Below are 22,772 nucleotides of genomic sequence, written 5' to 3' on the forward strand. Positions count from 1 at the left end.
TTATGGTGCTAATGCAGAAAAAAGGGGTGTAAACAGAGTAACGACCCGTGTATGGTAGTGCCAGTACAGAGCTAGTACACAGTGTCAGTACAAAGCTAGTACAGTGCCTGTTGGGGAGCTAGTACATAATTTGAGTACATGCCAATATAATATCCAGAGAAGTGTAGTGTTAATACACCTATGTAGAATGTAATATGGAAAAATTACATATGCTCTGGGAGAGAGGTGCTTTAAGTGCTTAGCAATGCATAAGGGCAGTGAGAAGCATTAGAAATATACACACAGTCCCCAATGAGGACCCAACCCCCTTAATGCCTTTCTCCCTCTAGCCAGCGCCTGACCCCTGCAAGTAGAAGTAGAAAAAATTTTGACCGTGGTCCCTGTGAGCCCCGTGTGCCAGTGCCTCTGCCCAGGGATTGCTGTTCTTGAATTGTCCGGAATGAGCAGAAGTGGCCGTGCGATCCGGAGGAAGGAAGGAGAGGGCGCCCAAATGGAGGAGAAGCGCGCGAAAGAGTGGCGCGAAGATCGCTGACGTCACCGCCGAGCAGGAAGTGGAACGCATCGGTGGAACGCAGGTGGAACGCATCGCTGGAACGCAGGTGGAACGCATCGCTGGAACGCATGGAGGATACACGCTACGGAAGAGCCGCATGGGACCTACAGTGAACAGCGCTTGTGAAGGTAAGAGGCTGAGGCAGTGCAGGCAGGCAGGCAAGCAGGCAGGGCTGAGCCGGGCAGACTAGGAAGGGGAGCAGAAAGGAGCACTTGAGGGCTGGCAGGACGGAGAAGGCAGAGCTGGAGAGAAGGGGGGTTGGTTGTGCTGATTAGCCTGCTGGGAGCAGGGCTACTATGAGAGGCAAGCTTTAATGCCAGATAGTAGGCACAGTACTGGGAGGCGCTGGGCAGCTTCTGCGCTCTGTATTCAGAGGCAGGGTGTCTGCAGGGCTGTAACTTACGTGCCCCAGCGTCCTTCACTTTTTCCCACGTAGGGGGAAGCCTAAGTAGAGTGGCTCCTGTTGGAGGCCTCTAGGACGACCCCGGTTGCCAGATTGAATCTGGCCGAAGAAAAACAGACTCGAAGAGTAGGATGATCCTGTCTCCTTGTGGGACACTAGAAAAAACTGGCTTAGGCAGGAAGTACGTGGGGGTATAGTAGCAGGGAGGAGGGGTTAGTTCTCTTCTTCCTCTTCTAGTGTCCTGCCTCCTGCTGGTACCTACTATACCCCATGGTCCCTGTGTCCCACAGACACCTGCAAGAGAAATACTGTTTAACAGTGGTAGCAATTTCCTTTTCTAGGTGAAAAATAGTAAGAACAGAGTCACCGAGTGTCCAGCTATGAACTTTACTTTTAGATACATAGTTTTGAAGTTTCAGAGAGATCGGCGAGTGGTTTGACCAAGTGGTATTGTGTATGGTCACAGATCGAAGTTGCGGTAAAAGTTCCTGTGGGAGAAAGATGTGGTCGATGCGAGTTTAAACCCTGTGGGGGTGGGAGTAATGAGTTTAATGCTTAACATAAGGGTTTCTCTCTCCATGCATCTACGAATTGGTTCACCCTGACTAGGTGCTTAAATTAAAAATAATAGGTATAAGGGGATATTAGTCTTTCAGGACTGATTACTGTCGCCGATCTTCACACAGTCTCCCAACAAAGTCCCACAATATAAAAACAGATCAGCACCTATGGCAAAAACGGAGAAAGCAGGAGCTCATATAGTGTAGTATTTTCAATTATCCAAATTAACAGCCAGTGTTATAGGAAATATTAGAAGTGTATTTCTCTGCTATCTGTGCATCCTCAGAATTCAGTTCCTTGGTGTTTGTCACATATATAAAAAAAAAAAGATTTTGCAGGGTTACGAGTCCAACAGAGGGTCCTACCGTCATGTGTATTCTCCTCGTGGCTCTCCTTGCGACTAGATGCGATGTAACCCCCGGCAGGTGACGTTGCATTATGGTTTTGTTGGGTCATATAATTAAGGTTTAAAGTTAATCTCAGTATCAGATATCTGCCATCTGGGTCTTGAAGGGTTCTGTGTATTACCACTTGGAGGCCAGAGCGAAAAAACATGGCAACCCCCTTGACCTTAGTGGGACTGTTATCCATACATACTTGGGGATACCTGTGGTGAAAGTACTTGCTGACTGATAAGAAACAGCGAGTTTTCTGGAGGCAAAATTATGTCGGCTTTTAAGGATTAATAAAGGGAAAAGGGACAAATCTCCCTTGTCGCAGGCGACTAATCTCTTCGGCGATTTTGCCGAAATTGCCTCGAGAAGCAACTTCCGCGATCACGTCGCCACGTATGCCATCCCCCCGGTGATTTACATTCTTGCCTGTGGGATGTCATATCGGGGAGATTAGTCGCCCGCGACAAATGTCCCTTGTCGCGGCCGACTAATGTCCCTTGTCGCGGCCGACTAATGTCCCTTGTCGCGGCCGACTAATGTCCCCATGTGCCACAGCCCTTAGAGCACTTAGAAGCCCTGGACTTTGTGTGAGATAACAGTTACAGCCATGATAAGTTTTTAAATATGGAGATACCATAATTCAGTGTTTTTCAACCTTTTTTGGGCAAAGGCACACTTGTTTCATGAAAAAAATCACGAGGCACACCACCATTAGAAAATATTAAAAAATTTAACTCTGTGCCCAGCAGCAGTGCCCCCCTAGTACATTGGTGCCCAGCAGCAGTGCCCCCCTAGTACATTGGTGCCAAGGGCAGTGCCCCCCTAGTACATTGGTGCCCAGCAGCAGTGCCCCCCTAGTACATTGGTGCCAAGAGCAGTGCCCCCCTAGTACATTGGTGCCCAGCAGCAGTGCCCCCCTAGTACATTGGTGCCAAGAGCAGTGCCCCCCTAGTACACTGGTGCCCAGCAGCAGTGCCCCCCTAGTACATTGGTGCCCAGCAGCAGTGCCCCCCTAGTACATTGGTGCCAAGAGCAGTGCCCCCCTAGTACATTGGTGCCCTGCCTACGGCACACCAGGCAACATCTCGCGGCACACTAGTGTGCCGCGGAACAGTGGTTGAAAAACGCTGCCATAATTAACCTGGAAGACAAATAGAATTTATTAACCTACAGTTTGGCCCTATAGTTATGACACACCTGACATCAAGCAGAATAGACATTTTAGGTACCTGCAGTGAAAAGAAATCTGTCAGCAGCCTTTTTTTTTTTTTGCACTTGCATGCTGCCTTGAGTTCACAAATCAGCCCTATGGTGTCATTCAGTCTGTGGAATCAGGTATATTTGTGTTAAACAAAAACACATTTATATTTGTATCTGGAAATTCAGATAGCGTTTATGCACCTTTTGTACAAAAATAAATGACCTTGTGTCCAATAGAGGGTTATATTTTCTCTTTTATTTACACCATACCTCTTTCATCAGCTGGTGGTGGAATCTCCCGGAAATGAAGTGCAGTGTATGGGCAGCTGGCTTTCTTTTCTGAGAACAGTCGCTTTGTGCTGTCCTGAGAACTTGCAGGCTCTGTGAATGTATCCTGTGTGGAGCTGGAGTCTGACAAGATGACTGGCATACTGTCCTGGCTCCGTTCTAGAAGAAGAAACAAATGGAATGAGCCACATAATAAACTGCAGACTGCACCTCCACCAGCAGGCAATAAACATAGGGCAGAGAGAGCAAGGTCAAGGTAAAGACATTTCAACCAGCAGCCCTGGAACCTGAGGACATGGAACATCACCTACCATCCTTTCTACTCTACCACACAGTGTATTTATTAAATATTATTAAACAAAATCTGCATTTGTAAACTAAAAAATATTGCTCTTCTATTTGGATTTGTGTTCATGGTAAATATTTTAGTATAAAGCAGTCTGATGGGAGCCAGAAAAGGAAAACCGTTAACAGGAGGGTAAAGAATTCAAAGGGTGTTCTGTAACCACACAAAGCATTATGGCAGAAAAAAATTGGCTCTCTGTAACCAACTTAGGTATTAGCCAAGTGACATACTATGTGTAGCCTATAATTACAATGCAATGTCTACAGAATATACACTTTAAATTGCCCGGTTCCATTGTAAATGTATGCTATACCCTATAAATATTAATAGTGAGGTAAATGGGCTAAATTATATGTGGTGAAATATATATGTTAAACTACCTAACTTTTACACTTTTTTTAATCCATTTAGAACAAATAAAGATTGCAGAGAAAATCAATAGTATGTAAAAGGCAGACTATTCAAAGTCAGCAAATAAGTATGGGAATAACCATGCTCCCAGCTGCTAGAAGATAAGATTTATATAATAAACCTGTGAAATTTCAAACAGAATGATGAAGGGAGTGCTGCTGCTTCCCATCATTATCATGTTATTGATTGGTTGATATGAAATGTAGTTCACTTAGGAGGCTCAGAAGCCTAAAAGTGCAGGATGAGAGGTGCTTCCTCCCATGTCACTCAGGACATTTTGGCAAAGCATGAGAGCAGCAGGTAAAAAGCAGGGCAGGACAGAATAGCACCAGGGTACAGCCAAACAAATGATGGGGAATAGAAGTGAATCACTTGAAGAAATGAGTTACATCCAAGGAACACTGTCCTGGGCAACACTCAGACAAAGCTAGTTTACAGGTGCAGCTGACTTCTATTGCAGAACAATTCAACAGTAACCCAAGACAGGGTCAGGCATTTAATTTTCACTATGGTACATGCATTGGTTACTGTCCAAGGCAATGTTGCAATTATTATATAATCTCTCAAAGTAGAGTCAACATTTGCCAAAAACACATGCAAAGAAATCTTTTGCAGATCCACTTGAAAACAAGAGCGATAGAGGTGGGCCTTCCTGTTATAAACCTTTAGAAAAATGAAAAAAATCTGTTACTTCCAGTAGTAAGCAGAAACAGAAGCACATAAACACGTGTGGCTTGTCTGAACTGCTGCTGGCCTTGTCATATTGACAATATATAAAACAGAAGATGAGCCCTCAAATGCAGTTGTTTTAAGAATGTTTGATAGTACTGCCTCAGTAAAGATTTCTATTAATACTAAAAGTATCTGCAGGGCTTCCTCATATATATTAAAAGGGAATGTAAACAAATCAATTCAGTGGTTTTAAAGATTTTTGTAAGTGTATTTGCAATCAAAGCCAGTATTTTTCTGTCCTTTTTGTACACTTCTGGTCCAACGTCTTCAAACTATGAAGCACCAGACAGCCTTGCATAGCTATTCCCAGATCTGTTAATCAACTGGCTATTTTGTGTTAACGATCAGAACCACCAGGACAGAAAACAGAAAGAGATGATCAAAAACTGCTTTCAATAGCAGTTCATTTTATAAACAACTCATTAAAAATGTATAATAAACGTATATTGGAAATTATCTTAAATTTAAAATTAGGGACAATGTTATATTTTGGGTTACATCCCCTATAAAGACTTTTTGCAGCAAATGATGTATGGCAGTGTGCAGAAGTTAACTAGCACCAACTTAGATTGGGTGAGGACAGCAAAGACAATGGAACCTGCAGCATGCATTTCCTATCACCAACAAGGAAGTGAAAGGACACAGAGCAAAATAACTGCCTCCTCCAAACGGGACAAAGTGTCGACAGAGAAGATGGAGTTTATCAAAGTAAACCAGCTAGGATAGTTTGTCAGTTCTGCTGATGTTCAGCATTCCTTATGGTCCTCATGATATATGCTGGAAATATCCAACTTGAACAAGTTATCCAAAACACATGAATGCTTCTCACCTGTTGTCTGAGTTACTGCTAATCCTTACCCCCTTTAGTAAGCTTGATTTTATTTAGAATCTCAGGGTTTTTTTAAACTAGCTCCAGTGCTATCATGATCCCCTCAGATAGAATGAAACCATGTACCACTGAGAGAATCCTCATTTCATCTCCAAGTCCCGTTTGGGTTTAGCATTACATTTGTGCAGCATTAGGGTAAGAACCAGAGATAAAGCCTTTGGACAACACAGAATGGATAAATCCAGCAAGGGAGTGGTTAGGACAGGTTAGTGTGCAGCAAAGCTCACTGCCTCCCAGCGTGCCAGCCAGCGTTTTGGTTGATGGATAGAAGGCGTTCCCCTGAGCACACCTCCCCAGCAATCAGAGCTCTGCCCAGCGCTGGAGGTATTGAGAAGGGGGGACTGTACCGTCCGGCGTGGCCTGCTGATGGGGGGGTTTACATTTGATGTAATCGTGGTCAATCGGTGTAGCTGTGTAAGGTGGAGATGTCAGACCTGGACCAGAGGAGGAAGGAATGGAATTCCCAGGACCCGGCATCGTCCCAGCTGATGAATGAGAGTCGTCATCAAGTGTGCATGGTTTCTCCCTGTGGATGGATTAAGGAAGAGAGTGTAATCAGAATAACAGGTATGCTGTTTAGTGAATGGGATACTAGATGTGTATCAGGAAGCAATAACCATTATTCTTGCACATATTAAAAGGCATAATATTCTTTCTCTCATTAATTCATTTAGATTTAAACCAAAGATTTAAAAAAAGATATGTGCTTAGTGAGTCAGCACAGGATTTGACTGTTTGTTTAGCAGGAGCTGCCCTGTTAACTGGAGAAAAGTTTAGAAATAATAGATTTTAACTCCTGTGTTAAGTTAGGAGAATGGAATCCTTTCAAGGATGTGTAAAGTCCCCCCCAGTGAAATAGTTTGCTAAGCTATTTTTGGGCCGGTACACCAAAAAACTACACCAGCCTATGGAAAAGTTACGCAAAAAACAAAGAAAAGCACGGCATCTCCTTACCTGAGATCTTCATCTTTTTAGCATTCTATGCATTCTCAGCAGATCACATGGGTTACTCTACTGCACATATAGGAACAGGGACTGTTGCAAGGGACACCGGTCGGAAGTTAAATAAAATGCCGGTGCAGCGCCGATACAGTTTTTTCCACAGGCCGGTACAGTGCCGACCTGGGGAAAAAAAATTTAGCTATCTATTTCACTGGGGGGTGCCTAAACTTTTGGCACTCCCTGGTGAAATAGACTTTACATGTACTTTATATAGGAACTCCATTTTTCTGTTTGGCTGCTGGAAGATTTGTGCAAATAAACTGTGTTGCACACAATGCAATAACCCAGCTGATTTGTACACAATATGATGCACTGCTCTTTGTGTGTCAGGCCTGAATTTACTCATACAGCACTTACTTTTCTGCAACTTTTGGGGTATTTTTCTCCTCTCCCCTGGCAAAAGGGCCCTCCGAGGCTTCCTTCATAAATGTGAACAACATTTTTGCATCTATTCCTTGCTCAGGTTTCTCCAGAAGCTTTAGGACAGAAGCATGGAGGCGGAAATATACCTAGAGAAGACAAGAGTTTTTTTTATCCCTTATAGTTGCTGTATATCAGTTGCAATTGTTGTTTTACTCTTTACAGTTAGCCAATTTTCTGTTCAGTTTTACAGTTTCTGTTTCAATGTTACAGTTAGATAATTTTCTCTCTTCAGTGTTCCCTCTGATTAAGATATACCCATAATTCAGTCATGATCTAGCACTTGTACATTACAATACTATTTACATCAATCATTACCTCTTGTAGGATGCGTTTTGTTCAGAATCAAGCTCCAGGAGCACAGAAGCTGACTCCTGTCATAATGATTCAAACAAGTTTATGCTAAATAAAATCAAATAGAGACAGATGCATAGGGATAACAGAGTAGGTGCCAGAAAGGATTATGTGGGTTTTTAATATATATGTATTTTATATTTTGATAACAAACACACTTGAATAATTATTTTCCTGGAACTGCTCAATGTTTTTGATGGTGCAGGGTTTCCTACAGTTATTGATACTATACACCACTCCAGCAAATTATTTGCTTCAACAGAAATTTTAGTTGAAAAAATAGTTGACCAGCACAACAAGTGTAATGCAAGCGGGGCTTTATTCACAAAATAGCAGCAACGCTTCAGGGGCGTACCCCCTTCGTCAGGCAGACTCTCTGGGCTGTGCAACGAATAAGAATTGTTGGAGGAAATAAGGGTGTGCTGGGTGAACTTTCTTTGTTGCACTGGTCCTTTAGTACCATTTCTACTAAGTATAAAACATTTTTATTCAATGTTTATTTTTTATACAAGGAATATTTTTTTTTTTTGAGCCAACAAAAATACAAAATAGTACAAATCTCTCTTATATGATTTGTATACTTTCTGTAAAGTGAACCAAGTCTTGGTATCTTACAATCTAATGACATGCACCATTACCAATGTGCTTCAGCTAGTTACCTCAAGTGCTTCCATAGCCAGCTCCGGAGGATTATGGTAATGTATTTTTTTGGGATAACGAGCAGCTTCCTCATGCAAGTAGTGAGCAGCCTGTTTGTAGTGCTGAAGATAAATCTCTGGGGCTAGCTTTTGTTTTTCTGAGATTTTGCCTAGCATGTAGTGAATCAGCCATTCTTCTTCATCCCCATCTCCCTCACAGCGTGAAGCAGAAGTGAAGCACTGTTTGGCTGTCTCTAGCATGCTGTCCCGCCGGTCTTTTAACTGCATAACAAAAAAGAAGCTAGAATCAAATATGCATGAATCACTAGAAAAAATGCATTTAGTTTTTTTCTTCTATATAATATTATAGTATAAGAAAATAGATACAAAACATAAGGAGAAAAGGAAACATTTACAAGTTTTTACAATTTTCAAAAGCAGGTTGACATATTTGTGAATGATTGATTTTTTTTAAATGCAATAAAGATGCAGCACTACTGAACAATTACTGGTTACGGTTCTATATGACCACACCAATAACACTTTTGTATTACTGATCTTATTTAATTCTGCCACTAAGACGCTCATTTAAACTCTTCTATAAACAGGGTCAACTGTTGAATCTAAAAGGCAAAAGAACCGTGGACAACGTAAACGCTCTATTCACAACAAACGACTATTTACTGTTGAACAAAATGTTGTTTCGTCTTTTAAGCTAGCCATATACGTGTAGATTTTTAAAAGATCTTTTCAATATTGCATGACCAAGTTTATTGTCAAACAATCAACAAAAACAACCATTTCAAGAGATATTGTATAGTTACAGCTAGGGAAACTACCTGCTTGGTCCTGCTAACAAATGAAAAAGTTTAAACCTGCCCAATCAATTTTCTAAACGATGTCGGATGAAAGATGCACACTAACCTTATGATTATTTTAGGTTTTCTTTGGATCACACTGAAACAGGCTGTTAAGTAAAGAAAAATGGTTGTGTGTATGGCCTTATTTATGGATGTATGTATTCCTACCTTTTATTTCTACCTTTGTCATTAGCTTTGTGATCCAGAATGATTATGTACCATGTAGGAACATTACCATAAGTTTGCAACAAGGGTTTGGAGTACGTGACTGATTAGTTTAATACACTTATTGTCATGCACTGAACACCTGCTATTCTTACTAATATATTTCCTATTATCATGTTTTTTTCTTAATGACTGACTGGGTTTTGAGTAAAAGATAACATCATTTTTTTTTTATGGGTACAGGTATGGGACCTGTGTTTGGGACCTGGGGTTTTACAGATAATGGATCTTCCTTTAATTTTGATCATCATACCATAAATAATTTGAACAATATATAAAAAGGTAATCAATTTTGAAAATGTGAATTATTTGATTAAAATGGAGTCTATGAGAGAGTAATTCAGAGCTTTCTGGATAACTGAATAGTTTACAACTTTGCCAACAGTCTCACCTGAGCCACCATATCAGGAGACACCTCTTTAAGTAACTGTTTCAGCTGGCGGGAGGCAAAGGTGTGCAGCGTGTAGGACATAGAACCATACTCAATCCACAGAGACAGATTTGAACTGTCAATTTCAAGCGCCCTCTTATAGCAGTTCAGGACAGGAGTGGAGTGCTTCCAGATTGGGCCATCACTCTTTAGTTCATTTGAATTTAATTTGTCTTGGATACGGCTTGCTCGTGCAAGGGCCATACCAGCCCAGGAGTCAAACCTGTGAAGCACAGATAATGAACAGGATAGATACGAAGAGACAGGAATGCTAAACTTTATATGTAAACGGCATGAGGTAAAGAAGTCTGAAAAATGGTGTTTGCAGGTGGAGAGGAAAAAAGCATAGGGAAAAGCCTAATAGAAAATGGAGTTACATGTACCTGTTTGGGCATATGCATATGTCATGCATATAGAATTTAATAGCCTTTGACTGCTCTTTGTTCTTAAAGTGATAATCAGCAAGCAAATAATACAGTTCATTCAGTACTAGAGGAGAAAGATCTGCTCCTTCTGGCAGTGCTGGTACCTGAAATTAAACCAAAAAGATAACCTGTTTCACTTTTCAGCAATCTTATAAATCTTTTATCATTTTAACAAAGACAGTACATGCTATACCATTAGCACCAGGTCACTGTTAATATTATTATATAGTGTTTGGATCTTTGTAATGATTCATTTTCATTTGTTACAAAATCACGATTAAGTTTTTTTGAGAAAAATCCGTATTTTTTCTCACTTATAGAACTTTTCGTAATGTCCATGATAATTTTGGTAAAATTCCACAACTTTCTTGTGGTTTCCGTTAACTTCCACAAAAAAGTCGTATTTTTCATAAAGACTATGACCATTTTAGAATTCGTTCAAGCTTCGGTATCGTGACTATCTTTTGGCCAGGTTGAATCTGTAGAGTGCCATTGAGTCCTATGGAAGTCTTCCAAAATCATATATTTTGAAGGTTTCAAAGCCAGAAAGGTTTTTACGTCATTTACAAACATCCGGATCTGGAAATTTTGTGACTTTCAGAACGCAACCACGATATTTTCGTACGACCGATAAAACAATTTTCGAACATCAGAAATTATCATGGTTACTTCGAATTTTTTTGCATATTGTGATTTTAACCACAAAAAATTGTGGTTTAATGAATGGGCCCCTCAGTGTTCCCAGATGATGTTTTAAAATTTAGCCGGAAAAATGTCAAAATAAAGGCACATAATTCAAAACAACACAAATAAAATATCACTAACTGCCCCAGTTTTATCATAGAATACTGCAGTTTTCTGTTACATAGTAGTAAAGGTTTAAATAAAATTATACTTCACAACTTAACTCAATTCTACTACAAATCTCTCCAAGCTGCAGTGGTGTCAACACTAGACAAAGTAAATACTACATAGTAATTTTGGCAGAAATCAGGTCCATAAAGTGTTGGTTTAAACAAAACCTGCCAAACTGCTAGTTGATCCAAAGGAAGGTAAAACCCCATATAACGCCTTTAGAATTTATAATGTGTGTCCTGGGTTTACTTGGAAGGGTTGAACTTGATGGACTCTGGTCTTTTTTTGACCCTATGTAACTATGAATTCGTCTCAGACAGGCAAAAAATCCATCCTGACCCCAAGATAGCAACTGGACCAGTCCCTGGATTAACTTGTTGATGAAAAGATAGTTTTTGTAACCCTATATTTTCCCTTTCTAAAAAGCCATACAAACATTTCTTTCACATAATTCCACCATTTTACAGATATCACTGTAAAAATGCTTTTTAAATATTGATATGACAGAGCCTACTTTCTTCTAATCTCCATGGATACCCTCATGTCTGCTGTAAGGACCTAGGGGTGAATAAAGCATCAGGGAGTTTATTGCAGGGTCCCATTATATATTTATACATAGTTATCATATTTTCCATAAAGCGCCTCTTCTCCAGTGTAAACAACCCCAACTTGGATAGTCTTTCTTCATAACAGACTTCCCAAATCTTTTATTCGCCCATTTTTGGACTGTCTCACAGGTGACAAAAATTGCACTGCATATTCCATATGGCCAGTGCTATGTAATAACCCCTCAACTTGCAAATCTATGCCCCTTTTAATGCATCCCAAACATTGTTTGCCCTTGCAGCTGCTGATTGGCATTGCTTGTTACAGCCAAGTTTATTATCTACAGGTACTTGCAGATTAGTGAGGTCAGGACTGGGCTGAAACCCTTGAGACCTGTGGGTCGGGTGAGTTCAGGCTGACACCTTAACCACCTGCAGGGTTGGGTGCCTAACGCAGTCCCATTAAGGGTATAAGTGGCTTGCATATTTTTACATCCCAGCTAAATAATCTTACATTTATCCACCTTGGATCTGCCATTTAGCAGATCCTGCTGTAAGTATGCCACGTCCTTGATAGAATTAATTGGGCTGCAGAGTCACCTGAAAACACTGATACATTATTTACGATCCCCACCCCCATGATATTATTGAACAGATTAAAGTGGACCCAATACAGAACCCTTCGGCACCCCACTAAGAACTCAACTCTAAGTAGAGAATGTACCATAGACAATCACCCTGCTGTATGTGATCCTATAGCCAGTTTCCGATCTATGTGCAAACAACATTAGACCAAGCAGCCATTTATGTGGCATTGTATCAAATTCTTTGGCAAAACCCAAGCAGATCATAATTACTGTAACCTCACTGTCTAAGTTCTTATGTACTTTATCATTAAGCAATTACATTTTTCTGACATGATTCATGAAGACATGCAGATTATTATATGTCACTCCCCAAAATACAATCTTCAGTGCGATCCCTTGAGAAACTTTTAAACAAATTACCCACTAGAAAAACTAAACTTACAGGCCTATAAATAACAGCCTGTGAATGTTATCCCTTTATAAATACTGGAATTACATCAGCATTCCTTCATTCCATATAGGCACCAACCATTTCAGACGAAATAGAGAAAATCAGAAAAAGTGGCCTGGATAAAACTAATCCCAGCTCTCTCAAGGGTGCTCGAGGATGTATTCTGAGTTGTTATTATAGGATATAGAACAACCCATTTGTTCTATCTTTGTTCTTCACATCTGCTAGATTTTGCCCTTTATTATAATGTTATGCTGTCTGCCCACCAAACAATCTTTCCCGCAACTGTTCCTTTCAAATTTACTGTTCTCATGCTAGCAAAAGCCATGCTGAGAACCGTAGCTTAGCAGAAGAACTGCCACAGAAGTCTTGGGCAAACAAAAATGATACCAAACCTACTTTGAAGTATGCTGGGGGAGGCATCAGGCTGCTGTGACGCTTTTTATCACATGGCATTGGGCATCTTAATAAAACAGATTTATTTAATATTGGTGAAAAATGCACCAAAAGTACTGTTTTCATCTTTTGGGTGAAAATTCAACATTCAGCATCATTCATCATTCTGCAGTAATGAACAACAATGTTCCCAAAAACAGGGGGCTTAAAAACAAACAGGTGAATGTCAATTTAACTTAAAATCTGTAGCTTTGTTTGAAAACTACAAAACTACCGTAAGGGGGGCATTTACTAATCCATGAACGCTCCGAGTGTATTTTCGGCGACTTTTTCGTACCTTGCACAACAATTTTGTCGCTTGTGCAACTTTTTTGTACTTTGCAAAAAAAATCATATTGTTGCGCCGAGTACGAAAGTTTCGGATTCATTCAAGATTCGATATTGTGACTTTCCTTGGGCCAGGTTGGAGCTGCACAGTGCCATTGAGTCCTATGGGAGGTTCCAAAATCATGCACAGAAGGATCATCGGAAAGGTTTTCCCGCTGTTTACAATCGTTCGGTACAAAAATTTTGTGACTTTCGGATCGCCAATACGAAATTATAGCGAGTAACACAATTTTTTCGTAAGCATTTTCGTGATATTTGCGAACTTAAGAAATTATCGTATCCAATACGAATTTATCCCATTTGGGATTTAAACTCGTGATTTCATGAATCTGGCCCTAAGACTTTCCCAGAAAATACACAAGGATACAAAATAGCACCTATGTCATACTGAAATCTTGCTATGATAAATACAAGTGGGGAGTACCTATCTTATCTTTATTTCATTTTTGTTAAATTATTATTGTTAAAAGGTATCATTGCAGTGATCACAATTCTCCCTGGTGACATTGTCCATAGAGGACGTAATCCTGTATTAACTAAGATTAAATTGGCTGTCATTTTGACATGTACGAGAGGAATATTTACCATCTAACATATTTATGAGCAATAACAATACAGTACAAATTTTAAATTTGTCCAAATCCTTACGGTTCAGCAAAGCTGTATCCATAGTCAGGTGAATTTAAAGTGCTGATAATTGAATCTGACAAGCTGTTATTCACTGTGAAGGCAATAACACACAGGGTGCTTTGTTGCCTGAGCTTACTCTCCTCCAGTGGGACAATACTAACAAAATGGTGTTTTCAGACATCTTGTCACATGCACTGAAGATTATTGTGTGCCAACAACAAAACCGTGTGACAGAGCCCAATGCTCCTCTGCCAACTGAACTGAATATGCAAATAAGGGTATGGTTCTTTATTAAGTTGAATCCAAAATATTTTGCACCCATACTAGAATACCCAGTTTTTTCCCCTTTTTGTACATATTTCTGACCCAAGTCATGAATATGTATTTCTTACAGTTTTCATATTGCACAGCAGACTTGCCGATTCTTTTTTAAGAATGTCTTGACACCAGAACTGAAAGAGACACATTTAAAAAGCTTATAAAAACATATGTATACAGCATAGTCATGGCTTACCTTACTACCTGTGCCCTCAATATAAGCAGACACGCTTTCCATGCTCAGCTTAGGCTTTTCTGATTGGGGTATAATGGATCCCATTTTCTTCAACAAGTTAGCCAAGTCAGCTGATACAGTGCTGGTTTTGTAGCTGTCAAATTCAGGAAGAGTTTTTGGTCTGAAATATTCAAACATGATAACAGCATCTTCCCATAGCAACTCCACCTAAAATACAAGGAATGATAGGTTTATGAAATGTGTACTGAAATTACAATGTTCACAACAATTTCCACTGTTGAAAAACCTGTGTAGGATAAGTGTGCAAATAAGTGCACTTCAGTCCAACCAAACCTGAATATTATTTGGTATGTATATCTACTTTCCTATATGTTCTTTAACCTTTTCTGGGTGGTATGTATCACAACTTTTTGAGTATGGCGGAAAGGCATACATGGCACTTCATTTTCCAAAGTTGCAAAGTTTACTCCTGCAGGAAACTTCGGGTGACTTGGAAAATGAAGCACTACGTATGACTTTCCGCCGGTGATGCACTTTATTGCTGGTGGGGAGGCATATCAGGATGATCAGTTGCCCGAAGTAGCAGACTGCAGAGCAGAGAGACTGCAGAAATATGCCAGAATTTGCTACTCTGTTTACTGTCACTTACTCTATAAATATTCAGTAGAAACATGTTAGCCTTGTTATTTTTGAAGTCTTATTTATCTGTAATGTGATTATTAGTGATTGGTCTATAAAGAAACAGTAGCTGTCAAACCCATAAACAAATGCAGAATGCTTTAAGGGTTTTCTAACCAATAACAGGACTATTTGCTAAACAAGAAATGCCTTATAAACCGCTGGTTGCTTTCAAAATCATTAAACAGCCAGTACAATATCCATTTAAAACCCTGAGATAATTAAGGCTGTGTTTATTGTAGTGTAATTTATTACCATCATTTATTTCCAAAGTACATTTATCTAGAAAAGAGCTCCATATATGTATATGTTATTTTCTTCGGCAGTGAACAGGGCAAAGGGCTTGTTTGTGTACACATACCTTTAACATTATGCCTAAAAACAAGAATTTTGTAAGTAAAATAAGTAAACAAATGCTCATAAGCACGGCACTTTAATTTTTCAATCTACGCAGTTTGAAAAAGGCTTGATGTTCTTAACATTAAAACATTTACTTAGATGACACTTAGGAGAATGGGGAACATCACAGTAACTATCTAGCCTCTAGCAGGTGGAATATTCACAGAAGGAATTAATGGTGAATTCTCTTCTCTTAACCTAACAAATATTGCATCTATTCTCCACGATATTTAAGGATCTCCACACCTTAAAGAATGCTGTCATGGGAAAACATGTTTCTTTAAAAACACATCAGTTAATAGAGCTTTTCCAGCAGAAATTCCGCATTGAAATTTTTTTAACAGATTGTTAAATATTTAACTTTACATTCATATGTGACTATCCATAATATTCATTTCTCAGGGTGCCACAGCCATGTGATTTGTGCTCTGATAAACTTTAGTCACAATTTACTGGAGTGTTGCAAGTTGGAGTGATATCACCCCTCTTTTCCCCCTAGCAGTCGATCAGCATAACAATGGGAAGGTAGCACTCAATAGTAAGAAATCCAAGTTTGGCTTAAAAAATAGGTTACCAGAAAGCAGTTCTAATGTGTAGTGCTGGCTCCTTCTGAAAGCTCAGACTCCATACACACCAATATTAGAAATGGTTCAAGAATAACATTTTAAATGGTAGAGTGAATTGTTTGCTATTTTAAAAGTGTAATTTAGAAATAAAAAGTACACCATAAAAATCACAACCGAATCCCTTTTAAAAGGAAACCATTTTTTAAAATTAGATTTATTTGCTTAAAATGGAGTCTATGAGAGATTGCCTTCCCGTAATTCAGAGCTTTCTGGATTATAGGTTTCAGGATAAATGATCCAACTTCCACTAACTCTTCTAAAAGGGCAGAGAATGAGCCAAGGAAAGAAATAATATATGCTAGCTAGACTGACAGACATAAACACAACACAAAGTACTGCACTTATTGAACATGAAACTTTAAATAAACAATTTGCACAAACTTACCCTATAATAAAGAAAACCAAGTAATTAAGAATGACATGACAAGGATATCTCACTAGTATAATCAGTCACATAATGTAACAGTTTCACCTGCTGCACAGAGTGCTCCTCAAGGTAGCGAGCTTTGCTTTTCTTGCTAGGGTAGCCAAAGAGACAGTAGAAGCACTGCTCCAATGCAGTCTCCAACTCTTCTTTGTAAGGATGGGTGTCTTCAATGGTGGAGGCAGCCAGTTCCTTTTGCAGCACACGTACCTAAAATAATTGGCCATGAGGGTGGCAGTTCGATATGCACAGATAGTAAGAAATCCAAAACAATGTAGGTTTGTATACAAATATACCACATAAAACAGCTCATATTTAAAACCCTGCTTCATTTAAATAAAATATTTTCTTAAACATATACTTTTTAAGTAGTATAAGCTATTGAGTAATCTAAACCACAAATCAAAGGCACACATTCATGTTTGGACACATAAACCATTTAAATGGACAAACTTCTGTGTTTTACACTCACATTTTTTCCTGTTATTATTTCTAGTCATGTGACCTCTGAGGGAGCACACAGCCCATCACTAAATGGTGGATCACGTAAAAGGATGTAAAAGTGCAATATTTACAAATGTACATATTGCAGTTTGCGGAGATTCTTTTATAGGCCTCTTAATATAATATAAACAATCTGTTGGATAAGTATTCATTCTAGGGTATAGTCTACTGTTTAAATTTTTTTTCAAAAAGTAGGTGAAATAAACAGAGAAATATCATCATACTTTAGAATCCATGGTAATGAAGCAATTATATACTTTTTAGCAATTAACACAAATATTAAAGGAGAAGGAAAGGTGAAAACTAAGTAAGCTTTAGCAGAAAGGTCTATATAAATACAGCCATAAACGCTTACAAAACTGCTGCTCTAAATGCTCAGTGAAAAGAAACCACATTTCTTGCCCTTTATTCTGTATACACATTTTTTTGTATCATGTGTCAGTTTAGTTTCTCCCCTCTCCCACTCCCCTCTCTCCTGTGTAATCTGAGCTGAAAGCTGTAATAGCAGCCGCTATCTTAAAAAAAACAGAGGAAGATTCTATGGCTGTTTACTCAGGTATGGTAAAGCTTTCTGCAGAATAAATATAGCATTATATCTTGCACTATTGTGACTAATCTATTTGCAATAAATGCCAAAATGCCTTTCCTTCTCCTTGGAATCTAAGCGGTGTAATGTTTGCTATTATATATAGAAGTTAATAAAAACATGTAAGGTATTCTGAAGCAAGCTTACATAAAATTTCAAAAGGGCTCCATCTGAGTTACAACACCAGGATCTTCTACCAAGATACTCATGGGCTGTGTTCAGAAGCATGAGAGATGATGGCAACATTGGTGTGTTAGGATTCCCTATAAAACACAAATGAAAATTACCTATGCGATCAGATTATACTGTAGGGCCTATGAAGGCATGATGGGTGAGGACTGCATCAATACACTGGCTGAACATGTTTTTATAACTTGCCCAATAAATATCTGACTGATTTCTGGCATATATGTTCAGGTAGGCCCTCCTGAGGGCCTCATATACAGGCCAACCCAGTCTGTAGGGCTGTTTGCAGCTTTTATTAGCATGCATATAAGGGACTTTAGAACAATGAAAACATGGATAAACCTTTCTAGAAACTGCATTACTCACATTTTGTTAGTCTACATTGTATTAATGGCAACTATTAAACTACTGTATTATTTATTATACAATTGTTAGAATTCATATGGTAACTTAAGTAAATAAGTTATTTTTCCTTACCTCTGCTTGTTTTTTTGCCAGATTATGTTCTAACTTTGGGCTCTACAAACCCTGGGCACAGATTTTTGTACTCAAAATAGATTCTGTATTCATAAGAGGTGGCAAGTATTGGTCCTCCTCTAAGCTGAGCAACATTTAGATACGCAAGTTAGGGAGCACCACAGTGCACAAGGTGGAGCAGAGACATATAGGTGCTGTTCCCTCACAAGAATGCCACACAATGCACCAGATTGCAGCAAAAACTGAGGAGGAACGTATAAATGCAGCCTGGTGCAAATCAGGAATTTTGCAGGTTACTCAAATGAGAAATTACTCAGGTAGTGCTGTATAGCTAAAACTATACCCTTAGGGTGAAAACACATAGAGCTACTTAGTAGCAGCTACTTTTTACGAATACTAAAAGCCAGCAAACACCCTGCTATATACTGTACAATACTGAGAACTGCCTCTGCTAAAACACATGAAGAGACAATTAGCAGTAAACGGTCAACATTGTCTATTTTTGTAGCCGTGACAAGTAGCTGCTACTAGTAGCTCAGTGTATCTTCACCCTTACAGAATACGCAGCTATGTTACAGTAAAACTCATTACCTTCCTTTGTATTACCGATGCACTGTTGCAGACACATGGAGTGGAATGCTTCCTCCTCGTACTGGATGATTCTATGCAGGGTGATCCAAGGAAGCACAGAGGAAACAGAAGGTTCTTTGTGCTCCTCCTGTATGGCCATACTGCAATCAATTGCCTAAATTAAAAAAAAAACAAAAAAAAACCAAAAAGGGATTAAGTTCAAAGTTCAGCCCACTGCTGATTCTGATAAACAATGCAGTCTAGATTCAAGAAGTTTCAGGTTTTTTTTCATTGGATATACAAAACAAGGGGTGTCCTCCACTACAGATCAGGTCAACCAGTAGCACTCCACAGTGACAGAAATAATAAGCACCACAACAGACTTTGGCCTGCAGTACTCTCTTTAAGGCACACACACACACACACACACACACTGGGGCATTTCATGCGACAACAAGGAAACAAGGCTGATCGTACCATCTTATGTGCCTTAGCACTAACCTGATTAAATAAAAAGCCTGCATTGCATGAAATCAGCTCATAATTGCATGATTAAAAGTAACAAGTTAGATGTTTGTTGAAGATTAAACAGATCAAGTAGAAAAATTCATATGACTTTACTTTGATGCACTATTGAGCTTTAATGCACACACCAAATGCAAAGGGATACAGCCTATTGTGACCGTTACCTGTATGAGGTTGTTGCTCAGGCGGATCAGCTTTGGTGTCAGAGTGGGCTCCTGCAGGATACTGCTGTCAGATGACAAAGACAGATCAATCCCTGTAAGAAGTTGTGTTACTGTGGCAACCCATTCCTCTTTAGCTGTGGTTGACGTCAGGTTCATCATTTTCTGGATTGATTCATTCAAGGCAACTTCTGAGCACTCAAAACACTGTTTAAAGTCTTCTAGCTTCAGTAGCGAGTCCTGTGAACGTGATCACATGAGACATATCCACAGAAAATTCAGTATTAGAAAAAAGAGAGGTTAGGAGTCGCTTGTGCAAGAAAAGGAATGTACAGGGTGGGCCACTTATATGGATACACCTTAACATAACCATTATGTTAAGGTGTATCCATATAAATGGCCCACCCTGTATTTTATAAACCCAGAGTCAAAAGAATGCCAGTCCATACCTAAACATGCTATTAAAAACTGTAATATTCAGTGCATAAACTATTCCATACCTGCATGAGGAGCAGCTGTTCTGGTCTCTCTGGGGCTGATGTAATGAAGTCAAGGTGCTTATTTCGGCTATACGCACTAATACAGAGAGTAGGCCGCAGTAAGCGCACCACTGAACTGAAGTCCCCCATCTCATGCAGCCTCTGAATTTCCTCCAGAGACTGGCACCTTTCTAGGGATTTAAGACTGTTCTCAATCTATGGGTAGAAAAATAATATAAAAAAAGCAAAATATTAGTCGCAATTAGGGTCCACCAAGTAGTTAGAGAAAACACATATACTTATACCTTCCTGTTGGATACTAAGATGCCATCCTATAAAAAAATTATTTGAAAAAGATCTGGCCTGTCAACTTAGCAAATAGAATCCACCATTTTAGGATCCGCCCTAACCCTGAATTCTTTGAAAAAGATTTATTCCGAATACCAAACTGAACAGAGGCATGGATTCGGCTGACTCAAATGCCAAACCGAACCCTGGCTAGATGCATCCATATTAGCGAGTGCCATGCCCAGGGTGTGAGCAAGAGAGTGGATCCCTTGTAAGGAGGCTATGGAATTAGATAGTTGTACTGCCTAAAGAGGTGTGCTTGGATTCATAGGGAGCCTACTGTCGTGCCCTGGGAAGTACCCTCAGTTGGGGGGTTGTTAGGGTTGCTGCAGGACAAGGATACAGACCCTCCCCTCCTGTGAGTAGGAGGTCACTCTGCCCCACCTGAAATTTAAAGTGGCAGCTGGTGCAAGCAAAATATGTTCCTCCCGTTGTGGATCATCACTTCTACCCACTGTGCATCTCACGTCCTTCCCAATGTGCATCACTTCCGCACACAGCTTTCCCTCCCTCCTCAAAGGTGGAGTGATACTTTCATCATGCTCCTCCTCTCTCTTTCACCCCTTCTCACCGGAATTGCACCCTTTCCAGGCGGGGGAAGTGCCAACTGGTCATTTAGGAAGGGAAAGCGATCTGTGCCCTCTTTTACCTTTGAACAGGGACTGCGCAAGGGGGAGTTGCCACAGGAGCTCAGTGTGTGAGAGGGGAAAAGAGGGAGTAGTGGGCAGTGTCAGGAGATCTTTCAAGAGAGGGAGATGCAGCAGAGATCAGAGTACTTACTGCACTGGTGGAACCTGCATCGGCCACAGTTTCCAAACTACCCTCCCGGAGTCAGGCATGCCTCGGGGTGGTTTTCTGGCCCAGGTAGAGTTGTGTTACAGCCCCCGTGGGTACTCCCATGCTGGGGTTTAACTGAAAGCAGTGCAGGGAATCCCTATCCCAGGTCTCATCTTATGTGGGCTAATCACAGACCAAAGACATCTTTGAGATGGGTCTCACTGAAGACTATAGGATCCAGCCTACAGGACACTTGAAAAACTGAAGAGCAAAGAGTGGTGCTAGGGTATATAGCAGTACTGGTCTTGGCACACCAACTTTGCTAACCTCAAGTGTCCTGCCTCCTGGAGGGTGAAGGTTTACCACATCTGTCTCCTGTGTCTGTTTGCGTCAGAGAATAAATAGGCACACATATCAGTGGGCACAGAACTAGTACTGCTGAGATTTTTGATAAAAAACCTAGCGATCAGGTACAGCAGGGAGGTTGGTACCACTACCACAGATTTGTCTTACCTTGTCATAATTAATGGATACCAGTAAATTGCTTAGAATCATATTTGCTTTCATTACAGTTTTAGGTGGGCATACACTTTAAAAAATAGAGACAAGAAGGCTACTGGAGAAGACATTTGTTGAAATCAAGAAAAATATTTATACACTGATATCCAAAAACTTTAATAACCATGGCAAAACAGCCCCAAAGTTTCGGTAAGTATTAAAAGAGCAGGAGTGATGGATCCTGAATGTTGTGTTTTTTTAGTATTATAATTATACTTGCAAAACTTACCTCCTCCACAGAAAGTACAGAATCAAGTTGCAGGTTGGGCAGCCTAAAAACCAAGGATTCCTCACCCTGTGTTCGCTTTTCTTTAGCCTCTGAGCTCTGGAGCAAATCAGTGCAGATATCAAAGTTTTCCAAAGCCTGTTCCACATCTCCCTGAATAGGGGAAATGTATAAATTACTAGTCTTGTGCACAAGCTGGAAAAATCCTTGAACTTGTGTCACGTGTAGAATTCCTGGAAACTAACCTGCAAAGCCAAGAAGCGAGCCTTTAGCCAGTAAAAACGCACAATGTAATTTAGCCATCCATCTGTGAACAGATCTCGCTGAGAGGCACCAAAGCCCATAAGCATCTGGTCCTCTAGGTAATGAGTACCTGGAAAGTCTGCTCCAAAGTATTCCATGGTAAATCCAGCAGGGCACTTTCGAGGAGACACTGCAGATATAGTATTCAAACTACTATTATGATACTTGACAAAAACTGAAATATAAATGGCATTGCCATCAGTCTTTATAAAACCACAGTATGAGTAGTATTGATCAGGAATGGCTAATGAGCATTTCAGGTAATGCATTTAACAAAGATTTGGAATCAGTAGTACCTGTTGAGCTCTTCATTTTAGTCAGAAGCCACTGATCCAGCTGAAGCTCCATGCAGGTGAGACTCATTACCATCATGTCCTACAAAAACATAAATAATCCTCAGGTAAATGATGATATCTGTATGTATACATTGCTTGCTTTGTTATGCCAT

General features: G+C 39.9%; 1 protein-coding gene across 5 annotated transcripts in view; it reads right to left on the bottom strand.

Annotated features, from left to right (window-relative positions):
- The window catches only part of cabin1 (calcineurin binding protein 1), an 89,466-nt gene that overhangs the window by 53,204 nt on the left and 13,490 nt on the right, over positions 1 to 22,772 (bottom strand). For 3 of the 5 annotated variants that reach the window (XM_031892348.1, XM_031892337.1, XM_031892336.1), the window contains exons 13-27: positions 22,621 to 22,699; positions 22,267 to 22,454; positions 22,025 to 22,174; positions 20,134 to 20,328; positions 19,637 to 19,873; positions 18,969 to 19,122; positions 17,862 to 17,977; positions 16,673 to 16,834; positions 14,498 to 14,704; positions 10,091 to 10,236; positions 9,669 to 9,930; positions 8,214 to 8,474; positions 7,138 to 7,289; positions 6,126 to 6,304; positions 3,383 to 3,559 (exon numbers count right to left, since the gene is read on the bottom strand). In XM_031892348.1, coding sequence (XP_031748208.1) covers positions 3,383 to 3,559; positions 6,126 to 6,304; positions 7,138 to 7,289; positions 8,214 to 8,474; positions 9,669 to 9,930; positions 10,091 to 10,236; positions 14,498 to 14,704; positions 16,673 to 16,834; positions 17,862 to 17,977; positions 18,969 to 19,122; positions 19,637 to 19,873; positions 20,134 to 20,328; positions 22,025 to 22,174; positions 22,267 to 22,454; positions 22,621 to 22,699 — 2,665 coding nt within the window. The remainder of the gene's footprint in view (positions 1 to 3,382; positions 3,560 to 6,125; positions 6,305 to 7,137; positions 7,290 to 8,213; positions 8,475 to 9,668; positions 9,931 to 10,090; positions 10,237 to 14,497; positions 14,705 to 16,672; positions 16,835 to 17,861; positions 17,978 to 18,968; positions 19,123 to 19,636; positions 19,874 to 20,133; positions 20,329 to 22,024; positions 22,175 to 22,266; positions 22,455 to 22,620; positions 22,700 to 22,772) is intronic. The other 2 variants (XM_031892340.1, XM_031892341.1) reach the window with 2 other exon arrangements.

Source organism: Xenopus tropicalis, chromosome 1 (genome assembly GCF_000004195.4).
Source record: "Xenopus tropicalis strain Nigerian chromosome 1, UCB_Xtro_10.0, whole genome shotgun sequence".
Taxonomy (NCBI): Eukaryota; Metazoa; Chordata; class Amphibia; order Anura; family Pipidae; genus Xenopus; species Xenopus tropicalis.